Raw genomic sequence first — 12,536 nt, forward strand, 5'->3', positions numbered from 1 at the left:
TCTCCTACTATGACTGAACTACTGTCAGTCTGTCCATTTATGTCCATCAAGATTTGATTTGTATATTTAGGTGTTCTTCTGGTGGATGCGTAAACATTTACAAGAATTATATTCCCTTGTTGGATTGATCTCTTTATCATTGTGTAGTGTCCTTCTTTGTCTTATTATAGCTTATTCTAAAGTCCACTTTGTCTAATATAAGTATGGCTACCCCAGGTTTTCTTTTCCCTTTCCATTTGCATGAAGTATCTTTTCCCACCCCCTTACTTTTTAGTCTGTGTGTACGCCCTCAGCTTCAATCATCCCGGGTGTCAGTATCTCCACATCAGATTTCAACTGAAGCTCCTTCCTGAGCACCAAACCCAGATTTGCAACTGCTCATTAGACACACCTGTTGAAGTTCCTATAATCACTGCAAAGTCGGCATGTCAGACATCAAATCCCTTACTGTCTACCTCCAACTTGCTTTTTATCTTGTATTTCTCATTAATATGTTAAAATCTGAGTTGCCTGAGCCAGAAAACATGGTGTCTTCTCTTTCTCTCATCCCACTCACCCCCCTTCAGACAATGCATCACCAAGTCCTACTGACTCATCTCTTGATTAACTGAAATCTATGTGAGTTCCTCACCCACTCACTGCCCCTGCTTTTCTTTGGTGCCCACCACCACTTGCGAACAGACCCCTGAGAGACCTATGGTTTCCACATTTGAAATGATCCTTTCAAAAACAAAACCTAATCACTACCTAAAACTTTGTGCAACTGAAACCAGTTCTCAGCTGGTATACCAAGTTCTCTGCAATCCAGCCCCTCCTAACTTGACAATCTTGTGTTCTACCTCCCTATCCTCCACAGATGTGCCCCATTTTCCAGGCAGGCTGAAACAGTCTTACTTTCCTGAACAAGTTAGGGCTTGTTCTGACCCGTGTACCCTTTCCCCTCTAGTCCTTCTAGAAAATTCTTTATCTTTCTAGTGGTAGTTCAAAAGTCATGCAGGCAAATGAGATATTTTTACTCTTGTGTGTTTCCTTTGTCCCTCACCCGCACCCCTATTGTGGCTCCAGTGATGCTCTCTGGTGATGATTTTAGGTACACATCTGTCTCTCTTACAGGGTGGAGAGTCCTTTAAAACAGAGACCCTATTTTATTCAGTCTTAAGTCTCTATCACTAGCACAGCGCCCGCTTCATACTTCTGTTCTGAGTCACTAAACTCTTGTTGAACAAATAGACACGGGTGCAGAAAAGTGATAAAACTACAAATGTAATTGTTAGAAGAGACACTGGAGACAATCTAATCCAATCTTCTCAGATAACATACAATAAAATTATGTTTCAGAAATGTTAATTTGTCTAAAGTCACACAGGTATGTAGAATCAAAATCAGAGGCTTGGATTGGTCCTGGGTTCATTCCACTTCAACACACTGTCCCTGGCTTCATTTTCGAATATTCTGTAACTCAGACTTATAAGTATTTTTGATTGTTCTTCCTCCAACAGGGACAAATAAATGAGATCTTTCTTAGGAATTATTCTCATTGCGATAAGACCTGACCATTGTCCCTTTCTTATCCAAGCAAGCACTTACAGTTCTCAACAATAGAAGTGATTACTCACTGGTTCACTCAGGTGATGAGGCATGCCACTGTCCAGGTGCCTGCCCTGCAATGAAGAAGGAGGTAATAAACACCAGCTCCCAACAGTGTGTTCAGCAATAACTACCACACCTTTCAAAAGCAAACAAAGCAAAGCTTCCTGGAATAGCACTGCCTCGTAGTGCCTTCTAACTGTAAAGAGAAAAAATGTCTTAAAGTCATGAAGTTGGTCATGAAATCAGACAAAAAGGTCAGTGCAAGTTATAAGATGTAATATCTAAAAATTGTGCAGAAACGATACAGGTGGGATGGGAGTGTGGCTGTAGTAAGTGGTAAAGGACAATGGAGCACATCTCACACAGTGTGAAACGAGCCCATGACATGTCACTTAAACATGTCAAAGGACTCTTAGATTAAACGTGAAATTTTTCTTTTTAAGAAGTAGCCTTTTGAAAAGCAGAGAGAAAGTACAAATTGAATTTTAAATAGAGTAAAATATCAGATTACTCTGATTATTTCTCATGTTTCCACAAATTTTAAGAACTTTTTGTTTGTGCTGGGGGGAAATGAAAGAAATAGGAACTAAGGGGGGGAAACTCCCTAAATTGCTCCCTCCCTGTTCCTTATTTGAAGTGGTCCTTCATGAACAGAAGCGCTCAGAACAGAGGGCAATACTGAGCCTATGAGTCAGCTAAGTATTTGAATACTGTTGTCCAGATGTGATCTGATTGTCAACCTGCTTCACTGATTGACTTAGAATTATAAGCAGAGGAATACTAAGTGAATTTTGCTTGTGGGTATTGCTCAGAACCTCCCTACATGAAAGTTGCTGAGTTTGAACCACTGAATCAAAGAAGTGACTAATCCAGCAAGAGGTGCACCATCTGTCCCTAAGTGACTCAGCATTATTAGCAAGATATGTTCCAGGAGATGATAGAAAATGCAAGAAGCCGGAGGGATAGGGGGCAGGGGTTAAGCACCCGTTGTGTCCTTCTGCTTTCAAATGGAAGAAAAACAATGTTTGTACCTAATTTTATTGAGCAGTCTCTCTTCCTTCCACATAAGCACCATCCTTTTTTCTCTGCAGTCTACCCCCTATACCTTAGAACAGTGCTTTAGGGATAATAGGTGTTCAGTAAATATATACTGAAGAAATAACCCCATGAATTCAGATGGCTAGCACTTCCCAGCACCAGCCGTGTGGGGGCTACTTGAGAAGTAATCTGATGCGGGAACCAGCGAACTAGATGTTCACCTTTTTCCTCTCATTGGATGTGTGAATAAAGATTATTCTAATTGCCATTCCCTAACCACTTATATTTGTAAAAAAGAATGCTCGATATGTTTTTGTTTTTAGGTAATGAATACTATGAACTGTATCTTTTATTTTTTTAAACTTTTTAAAAAAGATTTTATTTATTTATCTTTAGAGAGGAAGGGAAGGAGGGAAGGACAGAAATATCAATATCTTGTGAGTCCCCTGCTGGGAACTGGCCTGCAACTCAGGCATGTGCCCTGACTGGGAATCGAACCGCGATCGTGTGGTTCGCAGGCCCACGCTCAATCCACTGAGCTACACCAGCCAGGGCTGAACTGTATCTTTTAGATTAATTGTGCAACCATGTGCTTAATAATACTTTGTTCCCATGATTTTGTTCATCAGGAAGCTTTGATTCTCTTTTGAGAATTGAAATCATATACAGTTGAGTGTAAAAAATGAACTTGCCATTAAATTTTTTTCTATTTCTTCAAAAACTGGTTGGCTTATAACATCAACAAGGTGGAACCTGGGTAGTTTTTGTGTTCCATTCTGAACAATAGGACAGCAGAGCTGTTTCTTAGTGACCATGAAGTCATATTGTAACAGTTCTGAGTCCCTCAGTTGGCAGCTTTCAAGATTAAATGTGATACAAACGCTGAATGGAAGGCCCATCAAGTGGTCTTGGGCAAAGGCAGCCTCAGGAGCCAGGTGTACAGGGTTCTAAAGAAGCAGATTTTATCAACACTCTTTCCTAGTCTCCACTCTCTCTCCATCCCCCTCCTCCTCATCGTAGCTAACAATTTGTGAGCAACTCCTACGTTCCAGGAACTCTTCAAGGTGTTTTACACTAAATTTCATTTAGCACCTCAACAACCCTATTAGGTAGGTACTATTATTAACTCCATTGTACAGATGAAAAACAGGGAGGTGTAGTAAATTGCCCAAGAGTTAGAATTTGAAGGAAAATGAGAAGAATTGCCTTCCAGAACCTTGCTCTTAACCAAAGCACAGATGCCTCCTGTAATCTGCATCAAGTTCACGTGCCTCACTTTGGAGATAGGAGGTGCCTTAGTTCCATTGGCTCCAGGCATTTGCTGAAAACACACAATCCCAGTCCTGGCCCTCAGGTCCCCTTAACCCATCACCTACTTCTTGGCGCCTGATTTTCTGCCCTGACCACCTCAGCAGAACTAATTTCATTTAGTTCCTACCCTAATAAATGAAACAAAGCAGAATGATCTGCATTTTAGTCTCACTGCTCCCGATGTGACATTTTGATAGTTAACCTGTGCTGTCTATACTTAGTATCCTCACCTATGATATAAGCAAAATAACACTTAATTCACAAAGTTCTGTGGGGATCAAATTAAATAATGCATTGCTATAGTACAGTGCCAGGCACTTAGAAATCTATTATTAATATCAGGTGCAAACTTGCTACAAACAGACTTTTGCTGACATATCTTTGGTTCATTATGCAATACTCTCTTCAGATAAATTTCTTCATGTTCAGGATTATAGGTATTTTTCCTTTTAGTTTTGATATTTTCTAACTTATGTTTTCTAGAAATGTATCAATTTACATTCTAATAAACAGTACATGAAAGTGCCAAAATTTATCCAGATTCTGTCAACTAAATGTTTTTAGCTTTGCCAAACTGCTAGAAGAAAAGTTGAGCCCTGGCTGGTATAGCTCAGTGGATTGAGCGAGGGCCTGCGAACCACATGATCACGGTTCGATTCCCAGCCAAGGGCACATGCCTGGGTTGCAGGCCAGTTCCTGGTTCCCGGCAGGGGACGCACGAGAGGCAACCATACATTGATATTTCTCTCCCTCTCTCCTTCCCTTCCCCGCTAAAGATAAATAAATAAAATCTTTTTTAAAAAAAGAAAAGTTGATAATTCATTTTTACTGTAAATTTTTATATTTCTATGAAGTTGAAGATAACATGCTTTTTAGCCATTTGTATATTTTTTCTGAAGTAGATCTTCATGTTTTAAACTTATTTTAAATACTTTTATATATATAAGAATTGATAACATTCTGTCTATCATGTACAATTCTTTTTTCTATTTTTAACTTTGCTTTTACTGTCATATAGCAAGTAAAAGTTTTGCTTTTACTGCTTAAGTTTTTAAGCATTCATATTTATTAATCATTTCTTTCAGAAATTCTGAATTTTTGAATCAGGTTTCTTAAGGCATTCCCACTCCAAGATTATAGAAGTATTTGCTCCTAATTTAGTTTACCATTTTCGAGAGTAAAGTCTTATCTTGTTTTTGTTTTTTGTCTGGATTAAATCATACCATTTTTTAAATACCTCCTGGAATTCATTTGGATCTGATAGTGATGTAGGGGGTTGTGTGTGTGTGTTTAACTTTTTTAAAAGACTATTTTCTACAGCAGTTTTGGGCTTACAGCAGAATTGACATTAAGGTACAGAGATTTCCTATACACCCTCCTCCTTACACATGCACAGTCTCCCCCACTAGCAACATCAGCAATCAGAAGAGTGTGTTTTTTACCATGGATGAGCCCACAGTGACACGTCATAATCATCCAAAGTCCATCCTTCACGTCAGGGTTCGCTCTTGGTGTTGTACGCTCTACAGGTTTGGGTGAGTGTGTGATGACATGTATGTGTCATTATACTCTCATACAGAGTGTTTCCACTGCTCTCACAATTGCCTGTGCCCTGCTGTTCCTCCTCTCCCTCCCCCTACTCCCTGTTGCTAGCAATCACTGGTCTTTCCACGGTCTCCATAGTTTTGTCTTTTCTAGAATGTCACAGAGTTGAAATCTTACAGCATGTAGCCTTTTCAGATTGGCTTCTTTCATTTATTGATAGCGATAAATTTAAATTCCTCCATGCCCTTTATGCTTAAGAGTTCATTTCTTTTTAGCTCTGAATAATCTATTGTCTGGATGTGCCTCCCACTGAAGGAGGGAGTTATTCTTTAGTCTAAATCAATAGCCCCACTTCCATCTGAATTGTCATCTTTATCATATTCCACACCCCTTACATACATGGCCTTATTTCTGTGCACTGGCCTATCCACTCCTACATCAATACAACCTACTAATTTCTGGGTATTTTATGGAATTTGGGACATGGTTTTGTTCCATTATCTTGTTATAAAATTACTATATACAAGAAAAATATTAATGTTTGTATATATTTTTTTAACTTTTAAAAAAGATTTTATTTATCTTTTAGAGGGGAAGGAGAGGGAGAGAAACATCAATGTATGGTTGCCTCTCGTGCATCCCCNTCACTGGTCTTTCCACGGTCTCCATAGTTTTGTCTTTTCTAGAATGTCACAGAGTTGAAATCTTACAGTATGTAGCCTTTTCAGATTGGCTTCTTTCATTTATTGATAGCGATACATTTAAATTCCTCCATGTCCTTTATGCTTAATAGTTCATTTCTTTTTAGCTCTGAATAATCTATTGTCTGGATGTGCCTCCCACTGAAGGAGGGAGTTATTCTTTAGTCTAAATCAATAGCCCTACTTCCATCTGAATTGTCATCTTTATCATATTCCACACCCCTTACATACATGGCCTTATTTCTGTGCACTGGCCTATCCACTCCTACATCAATACAACCTACTAATTTCTGGGTATTTTATGGAATTTGGGACATGGTTTTGTTCCATTATCTTGTTATAAAATTACTATATACAAGAAAAATATTAATGTTTGTATATATTTTTTTAACTTTTAAAAAAGATTTTATTTATCTTTTAGAGGGGAAGGAGAGGGAGAGAAACATCAATGTATGGTTGCCTCTCGTGCATCCCCTGCTGGGAGTTGGCCTGCAACCCAGGCATGTGCCCTGACTGGGAATCGAACCGCGATCCTCTGGTTTGCAGGCCCGCGCTCAATCCACTGAGCTACACCAGCCAGGGCCTAATGTTTGTATATTTTTAAGCAGCACAACCTTCTGAACTCTATTGCTTCTAATAGCCTTTTAGTGAATTAAATTAATACTTCTAACAAAGCACTTCTCAACAGTAGCTCCACATCTGTTGGGATTTGTTCCTGAGAGAAAAAGGATTTTGTTGCTGAAAATAAGAAAATTGTGATTAAACAAAGCCACTTATATGCTATTATGTCATGTGGATGTACATAAGAAAGGGTATGGCAAAAAGAATTTTCATAAATTATTCGATCATAAATCTCTTTTGTTTCTTTTTCATAATGGACCTCACAATGCTGGTGTTCTGAAGAATATTATCTTTTGTTCGTTGCAGCACATGGCATATATAATTCACAAATATTAAGTCAGTTGATGTCAAATACTCATGATCAAGCATAGAACTATGATTTGTGCATCTGTGGACAGCAATCCTAACATTCCTTTGCAGAATCCTCTCTTGCTTTTCTTTAAAAACAAAGATGCCTCAACATAAAGAACCTCCCAGTGAAATCAAAGGTGACTTTCAGAGCAAAGGTCCAGGCTAAAAAGGATGGCACAGAAAAAAATATTCAAACGGTGCAAAAAACTTGAGCACTTCATGCATCCTTTCCCCTAACCCAGGCTGTGTTCATTGACCATTCACCTGGCCGCTGTCCCGCCAGCCCCCGCGTGGGAGCCCAGGCGGAGGGAGAGCCTTCCTTACAGTCACCAGGCGGACTGGCAGACCGTGTCTCTTGCCGTCGCCACCACATCAGCTGTGCCTTTCTCTGTAGGTGGTGAGCGGAAGGCAAGTCAGCAAAGGAACAAACTGTCTACTCCTACTGCCAAATCCTGAAATCAAAGAGCCCACACAAAGAGATAAGATAAAACTAAACTTAACTAAAAATAAAATCAAATAAATAGAATAGAAACTGCAATAATGGAAACAACCAACATCGGTTTTGACAGTAGCAACATTAACAAATTATGGTGATATATTCATTTGATGGATATTCTAAACACATGTACATTGAAGATCTTGTTTCCATAAAAGTTTCAGCAGAAAATATAATGTTAAGTGAAAAAGATGGGTGCACAGCTGTGTGTAAAACTATATATGTGTTTCAGGAAGAAACATTGAAAAAACACAATCAGAGATTAATAATGGTCAATTTTAGTTTTTTTAATTCTTCTCTATTCTCTATCTTATACATACTTTACAATAAATATGTAAATATTCTTGTTATAAACAGAGAAAATTTTCAAATTTTTAACATATAAAACATTTAATTATCCCATTCTCTCATTTTTAAGTTTGAATTACAACTGCAAAAACCTAAAGCATATAATTATACATTAATGCCAATGAAGCCTTCAGCAAAGATTTATATAAAATACTAAACTTTTTTTTAAAAGTGCTATTCTGCATCATAATGTCTACTGTAGTTCACACTGAACGAAAAAGAAAATAATACAAATTTGTTTTCTAGTCTACACTTCACTTCTTTCTCTAGTACTTTAGGCTAATGATGAGTACTGTATTTCATTTGGTATTTTCATTATTTTTTTAAAATATGTCTCTAAATAGTGTCACATGTAAGCTATCAGACTCTTTCCTTTTTCTGTAGATGAGTGTATCTTTTCCTGGCTGTGCTGTATTTGGCTTTCAAAGTTGATCTGGTGACTGTTCTAAGTACAACTAAATCACAATAAGTAAAAAGATATGAAGTGATACATACAAGAAGGATAACACCCAGAAATGTGAAGAAAAACAGATTTAAACTAAAAAAAAAACCCTTATTACTGAAAAAATTGCAAATGCATAGATAGCAATAAAGGAATATACAAACAATTCTTGCATTTTAAATAAAATGCTGTTCCATATGGCATTGTGTCTGCTCCCTCGATCACTCACCCCCCATACAATCATATGTCCACAATATAAATAGTACTGATGTTTATGGCTAGAAGGCATTCCCTTGAGTCCAAACCTAGCCCATGTTTCAAGACAAGTATAAGTGAATTTGTAATAAATGAGTTTTAAAATTATTGTTTTTTAAAGCATGCAAAGTTGATTCTTTTAAGCCTGAGGGAATCAAATTTACTCAAATTCCAGTCCTCTCAAAATCTCTGAACAGATAAAGAAATAAAATAGCCCAGCCCTACCTTCCATAATTACAAATGGTCCTAACATATTTTGAGAAAAGAGTCTTTCTTGTGAGAAAACTTCTTTAAAGTGAAAATAATGTAATCCTTTATAACCAGCTGAATTCTGTAGGTATTGGTCCCTGCAAAGATGAATGTTAGACCAGCAAAACTTACCAGGTTAGCTACACATGACTTCAGGCAGCTGTTTAAAACTGTACACTGAGCCACAGAAATCCATATGTAGCCCAGAGTCACAAAATCAACAAGTTTCGGGATCAGCCAACAAGTGTTCTTCATCACTTCAACCTTGGCGAATTTTTAGATGACCATCCTAATTTTCTCCATTTTACTGTATGAATTCTTTGGGTTTCATCACTTCTGTTGAAAGAGTGGTTGCTGGATTTGTTTTAAATAATATATTTAGACCTTTTAGTTGAAATCTTTGAATCCTAGATAGCTTGCAACACGCACATAGCAGCCATTCATACCTCAGTCTTGTTTAACTCCCATAACGAAAATCGCCCACTGACTAAACGTTAGAGCTTAGAAGAGAACTTCACATGGAAAGTAAACAAAGCCGAAAATGCAATTGCATCTCAGCAAGCACATGACATGAGCGTCGTCTGAAGTCCCAGGCGTTTCGGGGGGTCACCTACCCTTCCCTTTCTTGAGGTTGGTTCAGCTATGCAGGACATTGAGTTTTCATCATCTATACTTCAGCCAACAGTGGCACGATTATAATAAGAAATTATGTATAAAAAAAACAGAAGCACCTAAATCAATTTGGCAGAGAGGAAAAGCAAAGCCCTTTAAAACCAAGGGCATATTTTAAAATGAAAAAGCAAATAAAGATGAAATTAATAGACCAATACTCTGAGGGTGAGGTAAAGACAAGGAAGTTGTTAGAGTGCTTTAGAACTTCACTACATATTAACTAAAAAATACTGCCTTATCAGGTCTGGTGAGACAGAGAGCTGGAAAGAGCCACCACAGAGACCTAAGATGTGTACAAGTGGAGCCGCCTTGAAAAGGAAATATCGTATGCAATTCAATTAGCCTAGCATCAAGATAAAGTTAAGCTGAAGCTTAAACAAAGAATCTGAAGTCTGTCAAGTACAGAAGTGAGCCATTCTGGGTAACTGCTTTTTCCATTGCTGACGGTTAACTCTTTAAGGCCAGATAGTTGGGGGTTGGTGTTCTTTCCCACGACAATCTAAAATATCAAATACACTTTCTTGTCTTCTAAATAAATCATACTAATATACTTAATGTTTTTTAATGGTATAAGGTTCTCATTATAAACAATACATGCATGAGGCTTTGTTTTGAGCTAAACATCTTTTAGTAAATGTTGACAAAACTGATGTACAACATAAAGATGAATGGTACTGACTCCGGAATGGACCCCTAAATCTTGTTTTCTTGAACATTTTTTTCCACTGTCTACTTGTTCTTTGTTCATTTTCTGCATTTTAAAGAATGTAGATTAAAGAATACTATATTTAGAATATAAAGAATTGCCCTGGTTGGTGTAGCTCAGTGGATTGAGTGCCAGCCTGTGAACCAGAGGGTCGCTGGTTTGATTCCCAGTCAGGGCACATGCCTGGGTTGCAGGCCAGGTTCTCAGGTGGGTGCATGCGAAAGGCAACCGCACACTGATGTTTCTCTTCCTTTCTTTCTCCCTGCCTCTCCTCTCTCTAAAAATAAATAAATAAGATCTTATTTAAAAAGAACATAAAGAATATACAATATGGCCCTTTTTCTACAAAATACACTTTTAAATTGGAGAATAATTTACCTTGCCTAGGGAGTTTTCTCATCCCAACAAAACTTATCTTCTTCATTGTATTGCTAGTGCCTTTTCCTTTATTAGCACAAATAATATCTGTAACTCTTACTTCAATGAGAAAATGGACCACTAAGTACTTTCTTGAAAATCTAAGTACATTTTTTAAAATTTCATTTAATTTAACTTTATTGGTGAAATGTGAAATATAAATTCCTTCCCAATTCAAGATTTTGTGCTTATTTTAGTTTCTGGAATTTAAGCAGCACATAGATTTACACTTGTGAGAAATAGAGTCTGTTCAAAGATACTGGTTGCAAAATTACTTGTTAGCAAAGAATTGGAAACAACCTAAAGGCCCCATAATATAATGCTGGGTCGATGAATCCCCATGGCTTCTCCCCGGGGCTTCTCCCCGGGGGCTCGTTTGGACTTCTCCAAGGCACGCTGTCCTCCAGGCAATTGTTGCGCACCCACCCCCACGGCGTCCCAGAGCTTTGGTGAAAGTCTTCCAGCATTAAGCTGTATTGTCTTTTATGATTCTGCTTTAGAAATCATTTTACTTTTGCTGCATTTTATTGGTTACCAGAGAGTCACAAACTGCCCAAATTCAAGGAGAGGGGACCTGGGCCGCACCCTTTGGTGTAGGAACATCAGGGTTCTGGAAGAACACGTGAGGTAGGAGAGACTGTGGACCACCTTGGAATATACAATGTGCCATTGTATAGGCAGCCCCCACCGGCTTGTTTCTGAAATGCAGGATTTTCAGTTACCACAGTTTAATTAAATAATACCAGAGCCTGCACTCCACAGTCCAAACTTTAGTTACTATGATAGATTAACTCTGAGTTGATTGCATGCCTTTGGCTTGGTATAAGGAGGGACAATGTCACAATAAAAAGGTAGAATTTGGGGTTTGGGGGGGCTCTTCTCATATATTTATTTACCTCTGAGTGCTCAAGGGATATTATTATCATAGTTATTGTTATTATTGTTTTGTTTTTGTTGTTGTTCCGAGCCTTTTCCCCAAATGGTCCCAAGTCTGGAGCTTTTTTAGAAACATAAAGTTCTAGAAGGCTAGTTTTTAAGTGGTTGCTCTTTCTATGGGTGAGTTATTTAAAATCATCCCAGTTATTGAAAATCATCCCAATGAAGAGTTTTTAATGGGTTGAGAGAATTAACACTGTGCTAGTAGATAAATAAAAGTATATTTATACTTCTGTATATTTATATACTAAGACTGGTCAAAACTACAGGGAAGCACAAATACAAATGAATAATACAAAAATAATACAAAAATTAATTATTATTAATTAATAATAATAATACAATAATAAACTGGTGCACTCCTAACTGCAAACCTACTTTTGCCTACCCTGTGTATATAATAAAACAGAAAAAATGGACAAGAATACACCAAAGTATTTTCTTTGAGTGCTGTTCTTTTTTTTTAAAGGAAAATATAGTTTCTGATAATTTTCTCTTTTTCGCATGTTATCTAGGAGACATACACTACAATAAAAGCATTAGCTTTATTGCAGTCTTTATACTATGATTTCACAGTTTAAAATGATTGCATTTTGTAGCACCTTCCTCATCTGCCTCCCCTGACCTGCTGTACCCATAGCCTGCAATTTCTCACAGGTGAACTGACTCACCTGTGCCCCCCAGTCTGGGTTCCCAGTCCTACCACTAGCCTGAATTTAAGGCACCCTCATTCCATAGGTGAAGACTGCCCTGAGTCAACTTTGCTGGGTATCTCACTTTAACTTTATGACTCACTTCCTTTACTGAGTTTCTGCCCAGAGTGTGGGATACTTCTGCTAGACATCTCCAAGTGTGTAT

At 37.8% G+C, this 12,536-nt stretch overlaps 1 protein-coding gene across 1 annotated transcript in view; it reads right to left on the minus strand.

The window, feature by feature from the left end:
- ROS1 (ROS proto-oncogene 1, receptor tyrosine kinase) overlaps positions 1-9,202 on the minus strand; it is a 106,375-nt gene extending 97,173 nt beyond the window's left edge. Inside the window, exons 1-2 of the mRNA XM_037065112.1 lie at positions 9,080-9,202; positions 1,617-1,661 (exon numbers count right to left, since the gene is read on the minus strand). Coding sequence (XP_036921007.1) covers positions 1,617-1,661; positions 9,080-9,202 — 168 coding nt within the window. The remainder of the gene's footprint in view (positions 1-1,616; positions 1,662-9,079) is intronic.
- Between the last annotated feature and the right edge of the window lie 3,334 nt (positions 9,203-12,536).

This window comes from Sturnira hondurensis, unplaced genomic scaffold (assembly GCF_014824575.4).
Source record: "Sturnira hondurensis isolate 20B ecotype Veracruz unplaced genomic scaffold, ASM1482457v3 Scaffold0015596, whole genome shotgun sequence".
NCBI classification, from domain to species: Eukaryota; Metazoa; Chordata; class Mammalia; order Chiroptera; family Phyllostomidae; genus Sturnira; species Sturnira hondurensis.